This window comes from Arctopsyche grandis, chromosome 10, assembly GCF_051622035.1.
Source record: "Arctopsyche grandis isolate Sample6627 chromosome 10, ASM5162203v2, whole genome shotgun sequence".
Lineage (NCBI taxonomy): Eukaryota > Metazoa > Arthropoda > Insecta > Trichoptera > Hydropsychidae > Arctopsyche > Arctopsyche grandis.
The window spans coordinates 22210942-22228384 of record NC_135364.1 but is presented as its reverse complement, the minus strand read 5'-3'; the positions used below and the strand labels follow the sequence as shown (position 1 = coordinate 22228384).

Sequence of the window (17443 nt, the reverse complement as noted above, 5' to 3'; positions counted from 1 at the left end):
GTGAGTTGCCCAGTGTGGCATGCTCCATACAACTCTGGTCGCGCAACAAAGTCACTGGCCAAGTTGCTCGCAAATTGCCCGTCGTGGCCTGGCTCTAAGGAATATTTTACTTTTCTTCACGTTTCAAATTTCACCAATGGACCCATGTCCTATACAGGCTTAGTTAATAAAGTTAATAGTTTGATGCTGAAAAAGTGTTATGTCTTCTTTTCCATCTTTATCTTCTCTTAATTATCTTCAGGAACTGTTTTTTGCAGGAGCGGAATGATTTTGGAAAGGGTATAAGATCCGGTACCCGACAATTATGGGAACCATTACCTTCGACTTTGATGAGAATCAAAAATCCTCCGTAAGAAAATTTTATATTATATTAATTTGATGCTTAATAATTTTAAGGTAATACAGATATTTGAATATGCACAGTAAATCTTGCTAATAATACCTAAATAAAGGCTAACGTATCTATCATACTACATATAAATCTAACACTTTTATTTTTTAAATACTTACATACGTTTGGTTTGGTTTTAGCAGTGACTTTTTCTTTGAAGACTTCGCCTTAGAATCACCTTGATTTTATCGCTCTAATATATGTATATGTAATTGATTTCTGTAATGTATTTAGTGCTCACTTTTCGCATCACTAAAACGAATTTATATGTAAAACCAGCTGTGCTTACTTATACTGTATTTGAATATATATAACAATAGCGTCCACTTTCTCTAATTATGCTAACAGAATGAAGTTTTCCTTTCGATTTTGTTGCTCAGTAGTATTTATAATATGTGCATGCAGGGCCTCCGAAGCCACCGACGATATATGCGACCAGCACGACATTGAAGCCGACGATATGAAAGACAGGTTTGTCACACCGATTAACATTTTACAATACGTCTACTTTATTATCTTTAGATATTTTAGAACTTTTAAAACCGTTTGTGTATTAAAAAAAAAAAAACAAGTCTGACTAAACAACATACATATTATTATTTTTTATTTTTTATTATTCAATTTCACAGTTATATTCAAATTCATATTCATATATACATATATTCAGTACAGATTTAACGCAATTTACATTACATTTACATATCATATTCATTTATCAATACCGTCAATCACTCTCCTTACTAATATATCCTATGAAATGTTTCATACTATTTTTTTTTTATAAATAGTTAATACTTTCTGCGTGTTATTTAGTTAATATTTATTTAATTTTCTGAACTCTATACGCTTGTAGTTTAATTATTTAACATAACATTTATATTTGCCTTAACGAACTATGAAATTTTAAAATGATTTCCTTCACATTCAACGCAAGTGAATATTTGAAAAATTCTTTTGTTTATTATTAAAATTTATTAAAAACAATTACTTCATACAAATGAAAACAGTATGAATTTCAAAAATAATAAAAAAATATATATATTTTATAAACTTTTCTGCTTCCGTCATAGATTTTCATCACGACGTTTTATGAAAAGTTAATTCACAGCTTTTAGTTTATACAGTATTTATTTAGAATAGCAAGCTTTTAGAGTATGAAAAGCACAAAGGTATTTCAGACGCAAAGAGAGCGTGCTGAGTGTACCGGAGATACGGATCCTCGCGCCGAGCATGGAGCGCGGCTTGGACTTAGACTCACCTACACCTACATTCAGGCCTATCAGACAATCGAGCGTCTACTCCATTCCAACCTCAAGGTTGTACGGAATGCATTGATTAAACAAAGGCTTAGTGCATTCACTACATTGCTTCGAACTCCTTGCGCACACACACATCCACGCCTTTTGTATATTACATATATTTTAAAAATAAATCGAAATTTTTTGACTTATTTCACTCCCATCTCACGTTTGTCCGTACTATTTTATTTCTTTAAACACTTACACAAAACGAGCATGAAGTTTTATTATTATATATATATTACAATATATATATGTTTCATACGATTCTTTATCTGTGTATATATTATGGGTCTACCGCACGGGACCGAAAATGAAAAGCCCGAAAACGCAAATATCGGAAGGCAAAGATCGAAAATCGAAAGAAAAAAAAGGTGCATGGTAGACGGTACTATGTATATATAATATATATCAGTGGCAGGCGGTGAAATTATCTCTTTTTGTCATACAGCCTTGTTTAATGTGCGCGCGCAGGATACGGGAGGAAAAGCCTGTTCCTCTTGTTCCTGTTGTATCCTGCTCGCGCAAATTAAGTGAGGATGTACGACGGGGGGAGAGAGACTTTTACCGCAAGCCACTGATTTGTATACTAACCGTTTTTCATATGTATGCATGGTAAACGAACATTTTCGACTTTTTAACATTCGGTGCGGTAACGGTCACCCATATATTATACATACTGACGTGTTTATCCTTTTTCACGTGTTCATCTTTCACGTTTGTTATTCATATTATGTACATATAAATTCATTTAATTTAATAAATTATCTTCCACACATTCCGATACTTTCAATATCACTTAATACCATTTTTTTATCTGTTTATTTATCAAATCGTCATCTTCATTTCATCGTACTTAGTTAAATACTTCAATATTTTGTATGTCAAAATATTTCTTTGAAATTATGTATGTCATGATGTCAAATAGGTCTCTCACTTTGTATATCTAAAGAAATGGTTAATTATTTAAAAAAAAATCATTAATATTTCACTATAGTGACATATTAATGAATTACATGGTAAGTTTTGAAATATATATGTACATACATGTTTATAATATTTTTCAATCGTACAAGATGGGGCACGTTTACCATTACCATTATTAACTATTTACCATTTTATGAATTTCGACGAGCTCTAATCCAGTATTAAATAAAATATTTCTCTATTTCATTTGTTGTAAATAATAATGAACGCATTGCTTGCAGTTTATTTATTTTAAATCATTTTATTGATCATCCAATGAATAATAATTTAATTTTTCTTTACAAATTGGTAAAGTGTATTAGAAAAAAAAATTATACAGTAAAGCCTTGATTTAATAAATGGTCCATCGTCATCTTCTCTACATGGTAGATCGGTTTATTCAGTAATTTATCAATGTTCTTATTAAATTCAACGTAAATTAGTCAACTTCACCCCGGAATTGACAATTTTATTATGCATTGTACTGTTATTATTAAATTTATCTTATAATATAAATTTAATATCATATCTAGAGAATCTTTTACTTATACTTTCAAAGATTTGCCATCTTTATAAATAAAAATAATTGTCAACTGACAAAATATAAATTTAGTATATGTATATAAAATTTTGGAGTTTAATAATTAAGAATGTATTTGATTAAAAATAGAAAGTTGTATTAAATTAGCTAATTAGCTAAAAGTATATAAATAAATAAAACAGAAAAATATCACAAAGTGAGTAATTATTTAATTAAAATTTTCGTTTCAAATTATTTCTATATTAGATTTAAACTACGTACGAATGCTATTTTACAAAATTTTAGATTCAACAAGCATACATATATATGTATATGTTCAATTAAATCGAGGTTTTTGTATATTATTTGTAGGATGATCTCAATTTCACGAATTTATCACACATCGTTTTATTATGATACATTTTTCACATTTAAAATATTTGCGATTTAATCACCATCTTAAAACCACCATTTTTTGTCATCTGCTCTACATGTAATTATATAAAACCATATCGTTTGTGATTTCAGTGACTCGACCACGCCTATGGAAGAATACGACGACGAAACCTTTGCCGCAGACCAGCCAACAGTGTTTAGGTTTTGTTTTGCCATATGGTATGCAATCATAGCTCACACAGACATCGTATGCTACTTCATGATATTCGTTAACCAAGTGAGACATTTGTAATGCATATTAGAATTGGATTGGATCGAATTATGTATATTTAATTCACATTTTTGTTTATCTTTCGTCGCAGATTCAATCGGCCACCATTATATCATTACCTCTACCGCTGATGGTATTCTTATGGGGTACACTCACAATACCCAGACCGACGAAAACGTTTTGGGTCACAATAATAGCTTACACAGAAGTTAGTACCATTCAGTGTGTACTGTTATTTGTTAGAATTTATTTTTTATGATTTATTTCATTTTTACAGGCTATTGTACTTATCAAGTGTATGTTCCAATATGAAATACTACCTTGGAATCAGACTGTCATTCCGCCAAACATGCCTTTTAGCGCACCACGTATTATTGGCGTAGAACGAAAATCAAACTATGCTCTCTACGATCTTATACTATTGTTGATTGTTTTCTTACATAGGTTTGTTTTATTTGGTTCGGTGATTATTGCGCACGAAGCGATCTCGCACACGTCACTAAAATCTCGATCACGGAATATCTGGCACCCGAAAATTCTATCCATCGAGAGCTACCCACGCTAACTATCATACTAAAGAGAACTCGAGTAACAGATATTCCGTATTCGCGATTTTCGTGGCAACGTTTTATTTATATTACAATAATAAATATTAAATTTTGCGAATTTGACTTAAAATGTTTATACGTTTTAGATTTATGCTGATATCCTTGGGACTTTGGAAGTCTACTAAACCCGTAGAAATAAGCAAGGATGGCGTGTATCCGCTATTGCCGAGTCAACTATCTCAAGTGAAAGGAGGCCAGACCTTCACCATCAGTCAATTGTTTGCTAAAAAACATGAAGAGTTAGTATTTTTATACATATAAATGATAGATCTTTAGACAGGGAGGTGTGTTGACCAGTGTCCCAGCATATGGAAACACGTTTGTTTGGAAAACGTTTCTTTATTCAATATACAAGTATGTATTACTTTATGTACGGTAAATGCGCTACATATGTATGTAGTTGCTCGACTTCAGAGGAGTGAGCTGGCTGAACTCCAGAGGCTCACTGTGGCGTCTGGGGCTGGTACGCTGGTTTATATACCTTAGTTCAATACGCGGCTGTGTGCTGGTGTCAGTGCTAGGAGTCGTTTGTTGTGCAGTTGCATGGTGCTATTCTTGTACGTTCGCGTGTTCTGTATCACTTGACGCGTGTATAGAGGTTTTTGTTTGGAGATAATTTGCTATGCAGCTGTGCGATTCGTGTTTTCCTCCGGGTGCAGGGTCTTGTGTCTAGAGGTCATTTGATCTGGATGTGCAGCTAATACACTGCAGTTACAGTTTATTCCTACAAATCCGTTTTTTGTTTTTGATACAAATTTGTGATACTCTTTGCAGGAAGTTGGAAATGGAAGTTAAAAAAGTTCAGACTCCAGAATTAAAAAGAGACATTTCAATGGACGACGATAACAAAACGCCCCTCTCCGAAGACAGTCAACAAAACTTCGCCACGCCGAAAGCCAGTCAGTCGTCTTCGAAGGACTTGGACGAGGACGAAGACGATGAGTCAACGAAGGAAACATCGTCAAAGTCCACCGAAAGGAATCTGAACACGATCGCCGAGAGACACGATAAATCAGTCATGCTGATTAGTTCGGAGGATGCTGGGCAGGAAGGCGAGGATTCTCCGGAAACCATGAGCTACGTCAAAGTTACGTCCATCCAGGAAGATCAATACAAACATTTCCCGAACGCCGTCAAACTATCGTACGTTACCAAATTTTCTTCAAGTATGTTCCTGAAGTGGCGTTCTATATTGATTGTTAATATTTACAGAACACTGAGATATATTCAACCAGTTCGCGAATTTTACGGCCGTATGGTAGATCCGACATCGCGTGTCAAAGCTGACGTCTATGCTTACATGTTCATGTGTGATTTCTTCAATTTTATGGTCGTCATATTTGGATTTTCCGCTTTTGGGGTATGTTTATATTTTTTTATTTGATTTTTCAATTAAACTTCAGCGTATTTATGATCAATATTGATAACATTTTAGACACAACAAGGCGACGGAGGCGTTCAAGCTTATTTGGAAGACAACAAAGTTCCTATTCCTTTCCTCGTTATGCTTATACTTCAATTTGGTTTGATTATCATCGATCGTGCACTGTTTCTTAGAAAGTTCATACTGGGAAAAATACTATTCCAACTATGCCTAATCATCGGAGTACATATATGGATGTTCTTTATACTTCCGGCTGTTACTGAAAGGTTTAAATTTTTCTATGTTATTATATATTTCATAAATGAACTTGATATATTTTTTAATTTTTAATCATTAGGAGTTTCAACGCACTTTTACCACCACCCATGTGGTACATGGTCAAATGTATATATTTATTACTGTCAGCATATCAAATACGTTGCGGTTATCCCACTCGCATCCTCGGAAACTTTTTATGCAAAGGTTACAACTATGTGAACATGTTCCTTTTCAAAGGGTACGTATATTTTATATTGAAAACAAATAAAAATGTATGCTTAGTGTGTTTTATTATTATGAATTGTTTGTCCAAATTCAGATTCATGACGATACCATTCTTATTCGAGCTGAGAGCTTTGATGGATTGGATTTGGACGGACACATCTATGACCCTGATGGATTGGCTCAAAATGGAAGACATCTTTGCGAACGTTTTCCAATTGAAGGTTCACTCTAAAATAATCACATTTTACTAGTTTCGTATTGAATATTTATTTATTATATAAAAAATTATAGTGTTCTAGACATGTAGAAAGCGAATATCCTCAACCGAGAGGTGAAAAGAAGAAACCGTTCGTAAAATATCTGATGGGAGGTTCAGTGCTGGCATTCGTCATAGCCATTATATGGTTCCCGTTGGTATTGTTCGCTTTCGGTAACACCGTTGGTGAACCGAATCCTCCGTTCGATGTGACTGTTAAAATAAGAATTGGACCGTATCTTCCGATCTACACGATGTCCGCCCAAACCAATAACATCGAAGTGTAAGTTGTTTTTTTTTCTTTATATATGTACATAGTAACAATAGATGAAGTTTTGTGATCATGCGAAAATTCGTACTCGAGATTTTGACTGATTTGAACTCAGAATCGATCAGTGATCACGTTTTAATTATCTAAAAAAAATGTGTGTGAGTCTGTGTGTCTGTGTATTTTTGGCATTTTTTGAACACCGTTAGTCCTATCGAACTGAAACTTAGTATCGGTTGCTGAAATTCTTATCGATACGACGTAAATTTTTTTCAAATTTTTAAGTTGACCAGAAATGGTACCTCCCCTTATAGGTGTCCTCTTTTTAAGTTTTTGAATTAAATTATCTCCCAAACCGCTAACCGAATCAGACTGAAATTTTTTTACATATAATAGAAATTATAAATTTTATATCTTAATATTTTTATCTGAACCGGAAGTAGTACTTTTACTCTAGAGAATTGAGGTTTTTTGTGTTGTTCTCAGAAATCTTTTGGTTTATTGAACTGAAATTTCATATCTAGAAGTTTAAGCTTAATACCAATTTATATATAAAATATGGCAAAAGCATCCATCAACCGGAAGTGACAGTTTACTCTTGTAGTCGATTTTTCTCCCACTATTTTTCGACTTTTTAAACATGTGTGCTCTTCACGAAAAAGTTCTTGTATCAATGTGATGAAAATAAAAAAAAATCACTAAATTTAATAAACCGGAAGTGGGATTTTTTCCTCTAAGAAAAGTCAAAAATGTTATGACCACGATTCTTTTCACACCCCTAAACTTAGAGCTGATAAGGTTTCGGTCAGAATTCGTAAACCGGAAGTAGTATTTTTTTTTCAAAACAATATTTCATTATTTTATTTTGACCTTTTAAATTATTTTTATTTTCTTGATATTTAATGTGTATAAGAATTGCAGTTATTTTAAGTAATAAAAAAAATTCGATCAAAATCCGACAACCGGAAGTAGAACTTCTGTCTTGTGTAAGTTACATTTGCGCTCGAAAATGCTCTCATAACTGGTATGTGTGTACTTGAATATATGTTTAATTATCGAATTTTGTTTTGTGACCTTCTTATATTCCTCAAATACATAGATTAAGTCATAGGTTACTCACATCCGAATTTTTTAATTGGCGATTTATTTTTAATTGAATTTTGTTTAGATTTACCGAGGGGCAGTGGGATACATTGTCGAATATATACAAAAAAGATCGTACGGCTCAAACGTTTCTGTCCAATTACGTTTTCGACGATCTAGCAGCTGTAATGTTGAATGGCAACTCGACGAATATTTGGAGTGTTTCGCCGCCAGACATTGACAGATTGAAATTGGACTTGGCTTCAAGTATATATTTTATACTGTTTATTTTAAGATTTATTTCTTTAAATACGGATGCATAAGATGAAATTGTTTTTGATTTTAGATGATTCGATAAATGTGAAGTTTTCGTATGTGATATCACATAAAACGAACAGTAAAGAGAATCCTCCGTTGATTGAAGAAGATATCGACGTCGCGCTCGAAGCTTTCATCAACGGCAAACGGAATGAAAAGCGTGAAATTCTAATCAGCATGTTAGATGGCAATAGCAGTACTAATAATAGCAACGGGTAATTTTCCTCAATTATTCTGATAGCATATGAAAATAACACAAAATATGTTTATCGACGGTTTTATTTTAGGATCATTATGGAAAATATGTTTCCAAAGTTTGTGAAAATTTTCAACAAAGGGACGGCCAAAGCGGTTCATCAACTTATGAAAAAAGAAAAAACAAGTAAAACATTATTCTCCTATTATTTTATTTACTTGACAGGTAGTAACAAAGCGTCACTGTGGTTATAATATACAGTGCCGGTTTTAGGGGGGGGGGCTGGGTCAGGCGGCGCCCAAGGGCGCCAAATAAGTTAGGGCCCCGCTCGATGCGTCAAAGGCGCTTAAAGTTTTAAAATTAGAGCGCCTAAAGCCTTACAAAATTTTAGATTAGAGCGACAAAGGCGAAATTTTTTTCTAAGGGTGTTAAGAAAAAATTGCCGAGGGTGCCATTGGGTGTAAGGCCAGCACTGCAAATATATCTATCTATATATATAAAAATTAATGTCTGTGTGTGTGTGTGTGTCGAATAGGCTGCTAAACCACTGAACCGATTGCGATGAAACTTTCAGGATTTATTGTGTGCATGTCCGGGAAGATTACTATGAAAAAAAAACGGGAATGAATGTCATTGCAACGCAATAATTTCAAATGTGTTCGCTACCTGGGTTTTTCCGACAAATGGGAACGGGAACGGGAATTACATGCGTTATTATGGCATTGCAACGCATTCCGGGGTTCAGCTAGTATATATATAAAAATGAATGTCTGCGGTATATATAAAAAATTGTATATACCGATCTAGTGTGTAATATATTTTTGAGTTTATAATATAGAACTAATAAAATGATAAACGTTGACATTCAGTCGTTTTGTATAACCAGCAGAATAGACAGTTCTAATTCCATTGGTTTCTGCTGGTCAGATCTTGGATTTGTGACTCCAGGTCGATCGTTTCCTATCAGAGTTTGCCGATTTATCTGATTTTCATTGAAACGGTTCCAACAAATTAGCAACCCTACTAATTTTCTCGCAAAATCTCGAGTTTTCAGCAATCTCGAATTGTATAAAATTCTGCAAATTTACAAATTTGAGCATAGATGTCTCTGTGGATATTAATTGATATGTATTTGTGTACTAGTAATATTTATATCAAATGTACAATGTTTCTGACTAGGAAGGCGCATTATAAATTAAAGATAAAAATAAAATTATGGAGTTAATCCAATGTCATTGAAATTATTGTAATTTATAATTTCAGGACCGTTAAATGAAATGTATCGCAACATCTCTCTCAGACTCCGACACCAAGCTTCTACGACTGCCGACGTCATGTGGTGGGAAGTGAAAGAACTGTGCGACGATAACAACCATATTAATTACCTTCGACACATACCGTTCGTTGACTGCAATCAACTAGTCATGTATACATTTAACGACAAATTGTTCCCGGCAACGCTAAACTTCATCTCAGGCAGCGGGTAAGCAATAAACAAATTCCTACTGAACATCATAACAAAAACACATCTAACTTTAACATATACTTTCAGAATAATCGGATTGTATACTACGTTCGTATTCCTGGCGTCGCGCGTGCTACGGAACTTCTTCTCCGATATATGCTTCAAAATCATGTTCGAAGATCTGCCGAACGTCGACCGAGTCTTGCAACTCTGTCTCGATATATATCTCGTATGTTTTCGAACTGATGTGTTAATGCTTTATTGTTTGGAATGATATTAATTGCCATCCACTCTTTTCAGGTTCGTGAATCTGGGGAGCTCACTCTTGAAGAGGACCTATTTGCTAAATTAGTATTCCTCTATAGATCTCCGGAGACTATGATAAAATGGACGAGGCCCAAAGAAGAAGGCGAGCCTGAGGAAGCAGATCGGTGATCGGTGAATCAAACTGATGATTAAAATGTATAAAAACAAACACGTCAGTGTTTATCTGATGTAAACAGACCAAAACGAAGATAAATCAACGAATATTATGATTAAATATAACGGAAATCATATCGTATTTATCAATGATTTTTTGTTAATATTTAAATTTATTTGTGCATGAATTTGTTGGCGGTTAAGAATCATTTTGCTATATTGAAATGAAAATCTACGTAACTATTATTATATAGTTTAATCTTGCGTAATGGTAACTATTTTTGCCTGATGGTTTAAATTAAACTTTAAATAAAAAAAAATGAGCATGTGTGTTGATGTATGTGATATTCATTTTATATATTATTGTTATTGTGGAGTTATTTTGATGACTCTTGAAGTCACTTTTTGACTGCTCATGAGATGTTTAGTGCTCGTATAATACATAATGTATCTTAAAATGCTCTCTCTACGTTTATGTTAATTAATTTAAACAAAACACCTATTTATGTAATCGATTTGCAATTTCATTAATTAAATGTATTTGTACATATTCATAATAAACACAATTTATATAAAAATATACAAACCCGATTTTCATTCATCAACGATAAGTATTTAATACATACATGAAAGATTCATAAAATAAAAAAGCTAAGCATTTAAATCTCTTGGATTCCTACTCCGCTCAACAAAACCCTTTAATGATCCTTATGTACTAAAATTACTTTATTTTTCCTTTGTAAGGTCTCACCTTGAATTTGCCTCAATTATCTGGTCACCTTTTTATTTATCTCATATTAATTGTATTGAGAAAGTTCAACTTAAATTTATTAAATCCTTACGCTACCTTTTTTCTACCTATACCCATTCTACTGTTTCCGACATTTTGAAAATCCTATCTTTTAACAATCTTTCTGTCAGGCGACGACATACTGATGCTATATTCTTCTTTAAGCTCATAAATGGTTTCCTTGATTGTTCTGATTTACTGAATAAGGTTAATTTCAGAATCCCAGTTCGGTACTCTAGACGCGTTGCACTCTTTTCACTTGATCCTTTCAATACTAATTCCCAAAAATATTTTATCTGCAGCGCGTTTATCGTATGTTTAACGGAGAGCTGAATGAGGTTGATCTACTTGGTATTTCCCTACATCAATTCAGGTCTAACATCAAGAGAATCTTGACCGATTGATTCATTTCTTCTCCTATTCTATTTTCCAATATTTCCAATATTTTTATACTTTAGTTTAGTTATGTAATGTGCTATTTAATCATATTATAGCTTTCATTCTTTTCCTTTTCATTTGTTTATTTTGTATTTACCTTTTTCATTTGCTTTATGTTTGTAAATTTCAATTTCTTCTTATATTCTATTTTATAACCTTTTCCAAATATTTTAATACTATAGTTTAATTATGCAATGTTCTACATATTTTGTCATGCCTTTATTCTTTACTTTTTAATTTGTTTTCCTTATATTTATCTTTTTCATTTTTGTAAAAATCTATTATTGGACTCGGATGTTACATATATTATTTATTTACTATTTGTTTTTTTATACATATCTATGTACATCCTGTCTGTTGATTTTTCAATTAATAAAATAAATAAAATAAAATAAAATAAATAAAACAACCTTTAAATATCACATGATTTTTTTTTATTAAACCGTAACAAATTACATACTTACATAATATTAATTCAAATCAGAAAAATAGACATCGTTTATAGAATAAAAATCTTAATTAACCACCATCAATCTCGGTGCGATGTTCATCGACATCAGTTCCTGGAACAGCAACTTGGCCGCGTACGGCAACCTGACCTGAGATATCTGGGTCTTATTCTTGCATCCCTTGCACTCGAAGGTATTGTTCCTCAGATTGGCGATGGCGATCAGACCGCAGAAATTGCAAACATGAATACGATACGGATCGGACACTTCGAACAGCCTCTCCCTGAGGAACTGAGCGGCGCCGTGAGCGATCTGACAATCCCGCTCCATCTCACCGAAACGCAACCCTCCATCCCTGGCCCTACCCTCCATAGGCTGTCTCACGAGGATCTGCACGGGTCCTCTGGCCCTCGAGTGAATCTTATCGTCCACCATATGCTTCAACCTTTGATAATAAGTCGGACCTAAAAACACCTGAGCATTGATCTTACGACCGGTATGTCCGTTGTACATGACTTCATTTCCTCTTAAATGATAACCATACTCTTGAAGAAGCGTTGAAATCTTTTGTACGTTGACGGCATCGTTGAAAGGTGTAGCGTCACCAATTTCACCCTTATTAGAAGATACTTTCCCTTGGATGCATTCAATTAAATGCCCAATTGTCATACGGGACGGGATAGCGTGAGGGTTGATGATTATATCAGGTGTCAGACCTTCACAAGTGAACGGCATGTCTTCCTGTCTGTACTGTATTCCGCAGGTACCTTTTTGACCGTGCCGAGAAGCGAATTTGTCTCCGATTTGAGGTATACGTACTGATCGTACCCTAATCTTACAAAACTTATACCCTTCGCTGTTCAAAGTCAACATGACCTGGTCTACAATTCCAGTTTCGCTGTTTCTTAAGAAGGTAGATGCGTCTCTCTTCGTGTACCTTTTGGTCGTGCCATCTAATTCGTCTTCGTTTTCAGGCAGTGTGATCGTCTTACCGATGACGACGTCGTCGCCTGATACTCTTATACCCGGAGCGATGATTCCATCATCGTCTAATTTGTCGTATAGAGCATTCCTCATACCCTGACAGGTGTTTCTAGTCGGCTTTTCGAATTGTTCTTCCTGATCTCCGATACGTTTCGACTCGGAATCCTTATACGAACGGTAAAACACCGATCTAAAGAATCCTCTTTCAACGGCAGACGCGTTCAAGATAACACTATCCTCTTGATTGTATCCAGTGTAGCATAAAATTGCAACGATTGAATTAATTCCGGCTGGCAGTTCTCTGAAACGCAAATACTCCATGGAACGTGTTGTAACTAGAGGCTTATGCGGATAATATAACACGTGAGCAAGCGTGTCCATTCTGACGTGGAAATTCGTAATGTAAACACCCATAGCTTGCTTTCCCATAGCGCTTTGATAAGTATTCCTAGGGCTTTGGTTGTGATCAGGGAACGGAATGATGGAAGCACACACTCCTAAGATCATAGCCGGGTGAATTTCACAATGCGTATAAGTCGTACAATAGGCGTACTCTTTCTCCTGTCTCAAATCGTCAGGACTCATGGCAATCATTACGGTCTCTTCTTCCAAAGTATCGATGTATTCCACGACACCGCTGGCTACCAATACTTGCCAGCTGTAGTTATTTAAGTCTCGCTCCTTCAACATATCAATATGCTTCTTCTTGAGTAAAAGTATTCCGTTCTCGACGATCAAAAGAGGACGGCAAATCCTTCCGGCGTCGGTATAAATCCTGATTTCTCGATCGCGAATATCGCGAATCATGCTCACCTCCGATACAATGATATCCATCTGCCGTCTCAATTTACGCAGCGTAGCCATCAACTGTTCAGGATCGCGATGAATTCCGACCCAGCAACCGTTGACGAATATTTTAGTAGCATCGGCGATCGCCGACGGGGCGATTTCTTCTAAATTTTCCATAGACCACTCTTCCAAGAACTCCAATATGGGCGACGGTTGACTTCCTACAGAGATGTAAGCCATTAAAGCGAGGTTCTTTACCAGACCGACAGCAGCACCTTCTGGAGTCTCGGCTGGGCAGATCATACCCCATAGTGTATTGTGTAACTGACGGGGTTTAGCCAGTTTGCCGTCTCTTCCAATAGGCGAATTTACACGCCTCAAATGAGATAAAGTTGAAGCGAAGGTTAATCGATTCAATACTTGAGATACTCCGGCTCTCGCCTGATGAGCTTTTTTCTGGTCGCCCCAATTTCCAGTAGCCAATGAGTAACGTAGTCCATCTGTTATTATTTTCGTCTTGATAGCTAGCTCTAAATTGAAATCCTTTCCCCTGTCGATGAATTTTTGAGCGTACATTCGTACTTCTTTCATCAGGTTTTTGAACAGTCCTCTGAAGAGGAAGGCAAGCAGTGGACCAGCCAAGTCCAACCTTTTGTTACCGTAGTGATCTCGATCGTCTAATTCTCGGCGACCCAAAGAGGCCAAGAGCAATCGATGCACCATGTAGCCTAAGAAGTAAGCCTTTTTAGTCTCACAAAAGTCGGATACACCAACGTGAGGCAACATTTCCTTCTGCAAAATTTCTCTAGCATACTTAATACGCTTTTCTTTAGTGACGCCAGGCCTCGCTCCACGAGCTCCGATGAAATTCAAAGCTACATTTTGCTCTTGAATTACGAAAGCCTCGTCCAAAGACGGCTTGACCATTTCCATCATTTCGGGATCGTCAAAATCGTATATGATGTGTTCTAAAATATCGCGATCGGCGACGAAACCCAAAGCCCTAAATACAATCATAATCGGAATCTCTTGTTTGATATACGGTACGATGGCAATAATACGTTGCCCAATGGCAGATTTTTTGATACTCTGCCCTCCACGGGCCATCATATTGACCCAGAGAGTGGAAGTAGGCCTCGAGCTATGTTCCAAGCACGATCGAATTTCAGCCTTGTAAGCAAATTTTCCATCTTTCATACTGAAAACATAAACGGTATTAGTAGCCATTTTCTCTTGAGCAATCAAAACCTTCTCGGAGCCGTTGATTATGAAGTATCCGCCGGGATCCAACGGGCACTCGTTCAACTCGGTGAGATCACGATCTATGAGACCGTTCAATAGACAATAAGTAGACCGCAACATGATGGGAATCTTACCGATGAAAGTCTTCTGATGTTGGGTTTCGGTCGGATCTTCTCCGTCTCTGGCTACTGTCTTTGTGATGTCTACGTAAAGGGGAGCGGAGTAAGTTAAGTTGCGAAGACGGGCTTCGTTGGGCATCATGGCTGATGCGGCTCCGTCTTTCTCCCAATGAGTGGGTTTGCTCAGGTAGATCTGTTCGAATTTGAGTAGGTAGTGAGGGGGTGTTTCAATTTCTCCGGAAGCGTGTTGAGCTTCGGCTTGCAAGTCGATTTGGGGCGAGTCTTCTACGATGCGTTGTACGGACATTTGTATGAATTCGTCGAAACTATCGAGCTGCTGTCGTACGAGACCTTTCTCGTCGAAGTACGCGTTGATGACGATCCAACAGGCTTCTTGCCACAACTCGGACGAAATCTCCTCCGCGTCCTCCTCCTCGTACTGGTCGTCTTCCAGTTCGTACATTTTGTCGAGGTTTGACTCTCAGACGTATATTTAATTAGGAACGAAGCTGTCACAAACGCGCGCTGTCGGCGCCGCGCTGCGACTGACGGACATAACTACCAATGTTATGGCCATGCCCAAAACGAAAACAACTGATTTGGATTTGTGCTGATTTTTAATAATCTGTGAATCCTTACTTATGATGAAAGTGAGAGCGCAGAGCAACTGCGCAATATGGTTATGCGGAAAATTTTGTGTGGTTCTACGTTCCTCATGCTTTTTTTATTATTATTAAAATTTTGTCCTACAATTAAACTATTTTTTACATAGAAGTAGAATGCATAGAATGGTCATTGTTAACAAAAGTTCCGCCCAAAAGCGAGCCATCGAAGAGAGAGACGGAAAGTCAGAAGAGAAACAAGAGAGAGAGAGAGAGGAGGTTTAGCAAACAATGAACAAACTCTGCCACGTAGAGTTTTTGTAGCAACATTTTTGGAGGCTGAAAGTGATTCTATGCATTCTACTTCTATGATTTTTTAGCATTTGTAGTCATAAAATTTTTACATAGAAAGGAACTGAAGTAAATACTTTGTGGCGGCTCGCTATACGACATGGTCGAGTTTGGTTACCTTCCTGCGAGTGGGGACCAACTCGGCTGGGTTCGGAGAATGGCTACTCACTCTGCCTTCAGCTGTCATAAATAAAACACGTGCATTAATATGCCAGTCGTCTCATTCGTTCATCCCCCATAACTTTGTGGCGGCTCGCTTATACGACATGGTCGAGTTTGGTTGCCTTCCTGCGAGTGGGGACCAACCCGGCTGGGTTCGGAGAGCCGCTACCCACTCTGTCTTCAGCTGTCATATAATAAACACGTGCATTAACATGCCAGTCGTCTCATTCGTTCATCCTCCATACTGGTGACCCCCGACATCGAGCCACGCAGCCTCGATCAATTTCAACATGCCGCTCATCCCTGCCTCGCCGAGTCAGGCGGGAGAAGCTACCCGCCGCGCCCCCATCGCCATCAACACGCGTCGCGGCCCGCGGGTGACAATAAACGAGCAGACACGGCTACCTACCTACCTACCTACCTACCGACGTCCAGCCACAACGTCGATGACAGGTGCTTACAAAAATGGGGGAGCGAATGAGACGACGATCTTGACAGCTGGATGTGGAGTCATGCGCGATCCACTACACATAGAACGGTCATCCAGCACCACAAGACATACACCACCTCAGCACCATCATCATCATCATCATCAAGGCCCCGTCCGTCCCCACGAGCGTCGTCACGCCGAGACGGGCGGTAGTGCTACAACACCTCCACGAGCCACAACGACTCACAGTCCAGCTCGGAGTATCATCAACCACATCGATGCCCCTGCCGCCCCCGCCGCCCCACCAACCGACATCAGCCTCGGAAGAGCGGCGCCGCCGCAGCATCGCATCGCATCGGCGCGACCATCGGACCACCCACCGTCCTGCTCGCGACGTCACCGCCCTCGAATCTATCGACCATTCAGGGCGGTACACCTATGTACACAGCGGATGACCCACGTCAACAATTTTTTTTTCTCCCCACGTAATAATTTTTTCTCTTTGTGTAACAATAATTTTTTTCTTTTGTAAAATTTGTTTCTTTGTAATTTTGGTATCGCTGATGCTGGGGGGGGAGTGATGTGGCGGCTCGCTTATACGACATGGTCGAGTTTGGTTGCCTTCCTGCGAGTGGGGACCAACCCGGCTGGGTTCGGAGAGCCGCTACCCACTCTGTCTTCAGCTGTCATATAATAAACACGTGCATTAACATGCCAGTCGTCTCATTCGTTCATCCTCCATAACTTCTTATTTTTCTGCCTAA

At 37.1% G+C, this 17443-nt stretch overlaps 2 protein-coding genes across 2 annotated transcripts in view; one reads left to right on the top strand and one right to left on the bottom strand.

The window, feature by feature from the left end:
- Nucleotides 1-10906, top strand: part of Piezo (piezo type mechanosensitive ion channel component) — a 51010-nt gene extending 40104 nt beyond the window's left edge. Inside the window, exons 31-48 of the mRNA XM_077439103.1 lie at nt 258-349; nt 797-862; nt 3704-3848; nt 3934-4050; nt 4120-4286; nt 4537-4689; nt 5225-5593; nt 5663-5810; nt 5886-6100; nt 6172-6330; nt 6412-6538; nt 6609-6856; nt 8010-8191; nt 8271-8457; nt 8530-8624; nt 9702-9921; nt 9991-10132; nt 10204-10906. Of these exons, the coding sequence (XP_077295229.1) occupies nt 258-349; nt 797-862; nt 3704-3848; nt 3934-4050; nt 4120-4286; nt 4537-4689; nt 5225-5593; nt 5663-5810; nt 5886-6100; nt 6172-6330; nt 6412-6538; nt 6609-6856; nt 8010-8191; nt 8271-8457; nt 8530-8624; nt 9702-9921; nt 9991-10132; nt 10204-10338 (2967 nt within the window). The 3' untranslated portion in view covers nt 10339-10906. The remainder of the gene's footprint in view (nt 1-257; nt 350-796; nt 863-3703; nt 3849-3933; nt 4051-4119; nt 4287-4536; nt 4690-5224; nt 5594-5662; nt 5811-5885; nt 6101-6171; nt 6331-6411; nt 6539-6608; nt 6857-8009; nt 8192-8270; nt 8458-8529; nt 8625-9701; nt 9922-9990; nt 10133-10203) is intronic.
- Nucleotides 10907-11970: 1064 nt separating this feature from the next.
- Polr2B (RNA polymerase II subunit RpII140) lies at nt 11971-15696 on the bottom strand. Its single transcript, XM_077440132.1, has one exon. The coding sequence runs from the start codon at nt 15595-15597 to the stop codon at nt 12067-12069; it is 3531 nt and encodes a 1176-aa protein (XP_077296258.1). The 5' UTR covers nt 15598-15696; the 3' UTR covers nt 11971-12066.
- Nucleotides 15697-17443: the final 1747 nt, after the last annotated feature.